Genomic DNA, 1,523 nt, shown 5'->3' with positions numbered 1-1,523 from the left:
TGTTTTATGAAATTTCCGAACTTGATCCTGGTTTTATTTGGATGCTTATCCTGGCATAAAAGCAATTGCTAAAATTTTGTGTTTTTATTTTATTCAGGACACTCTCCTTAGATATTCACGTGTATTGAATTAGAATCCTCCTATTAAATGTGAACATGTGCTATTTGGTATCTTCACACAACAGTGAACAAGATGAAGCCAAGAGAGGCGTGGCTCCCTAAGTCATCAGCTAGAAAGAGGTGGGGCCAGAATCACAGCACTGCCCCGGCTGCGGATCCATATCTTTGGTCAGCCCTGTGTCAGGTGCTCCCTGGAGGGTTGGCACGCCAAGGGAAGAGGTCCTGTGTGTCCCATTTGTTCTTGTAACTCCAATTACGATCATACTTCCAAAATCTGGTTGTTTGAAAGAATAAGAAGAATGCATTTATTGGGAAGACATCATGTAGGGCATTGAGGGTGTTGCTTGCTTTAGCAGCACTACCTGACGATATATGTTCAAGCAGTTATTCTTCTTCTCCAGGACAAAGTCAGAGATCCTACTGTGGTGTCCATAATGACATCTTCAAAGTCTCTGATAATTCCTACTCCCTTCATTCCTGCAGACAGAGGAGCAGCATGAGGAGGGAGAACCAGAGCAGCGTGTCCGGCTTCCTCCTCCTGGGGCTCCCCATCCGGTTGGAGCAGCAGGGCGTGTTCTTCGCCCTGTTCCTGGGCATGTACCTGACCACAGTGCTGGGCAACCTGCTCATCATCCTGCTCATCAGGCTGGACTCTCGCCTCCACACGCCCATGTACTTCTTCCTCAGCCACTTGGCCTTCACTGATGTCTCCTTTTCATCTGTCACTGTCCCAAAGATGTTGAGGGACATGCACTCTAAGGACAAGTTCATCCCCTATGCAGGGTGCATTTTACAGATGTATTTTTTTATAGTTTTTGGCTGTCTTGACAGTCTCCTTCTTGCAATGATGGCATATGACAGGTACGTGGCCATCTGTCACCCTCTGCACTATACCGCCATCATGAGGGAAGGGCTGTGTGTGCTGCTGGTGGCTGGCTCCTGGCTTGTCTCCTGTGGCACTGCCCTCTTAGACACCCTCCTCCTGGTCCAACTGTCCTTCTGTGCTGACAATATCATTCCCCACTTCTTCTGTGACCTTCCCGTCCTACTCAAGCTGTCCTGCTCAAATACCTCTGTCAATGAGATCGTCATATTCACTGTAGGGGCTCTGGTTGTCATTTTTCCCTTTTTTGCCATCCTGGTCTCTTATGGCCGTATTGGGGCCTCTATCTTGAGTGTCTCCTCGACCCAAGGGCTCCGCAAAGCTTTGTCCACATGTGGCTCCCACCTCTCTGTGGTGTCTCTCTTCTATGGAACAATTATAGCTCTGTACTTTTCCTCTTCATTAAGCGATTCCAATGACAAAGCCAGGATAGCCTCTCTGATGTATACAGCAGTGACCCCCATGTTAAACCCCTTTATTTACAGCCTAAGGAACAGAGACATAAAACTGGCTCTGGGGAT

General features: G+C 47.8%; 1 protein-coding gene across 1 annotated transcript in view; it reads left to right on the top strand.

Annotated features, from left to right (window-relative positions):
• Window positions 1–615: 615 nt before the first annotated feature.
• Window positions 616–1,523, top strand: part of LOC105309799 (olfactory receptor 1J4-like) — a 3,760-nt gene continuing 2,852 nt past the window's right edge. The window contains exon 1 of the mRNA XM_011385998.2: window positions 616–1,112. Within this exon, the coding sequence (XP_011384300.2) occupies window positions 616–1,112 (497 nt within the window). The remainder of the gene's footprint in view (window positions 1,113–1,523) is intronic.

The sequence above is a fragment of the Pteropus vampyrus genome, unplaced genomic scaffold (assembly GCF_000151845.1).
Source record: "Pteropus vampyrus isolate Shadow unplaced genomic scaffold, Pvam_2.0 Scaffold859, whole genome shotgun sequence".
Classification (NCBI taxonomy): Eukaryota; Metazoa; Chordata; class Mammalia; order Chiroptera; family Pteropodidae; genus Pteropus; species Pteropus vampyrus.
Note: the sequence above shows the minus strand (reverse complement) of the source record. Positions and strands in the feature narration are given on the sequence as shown.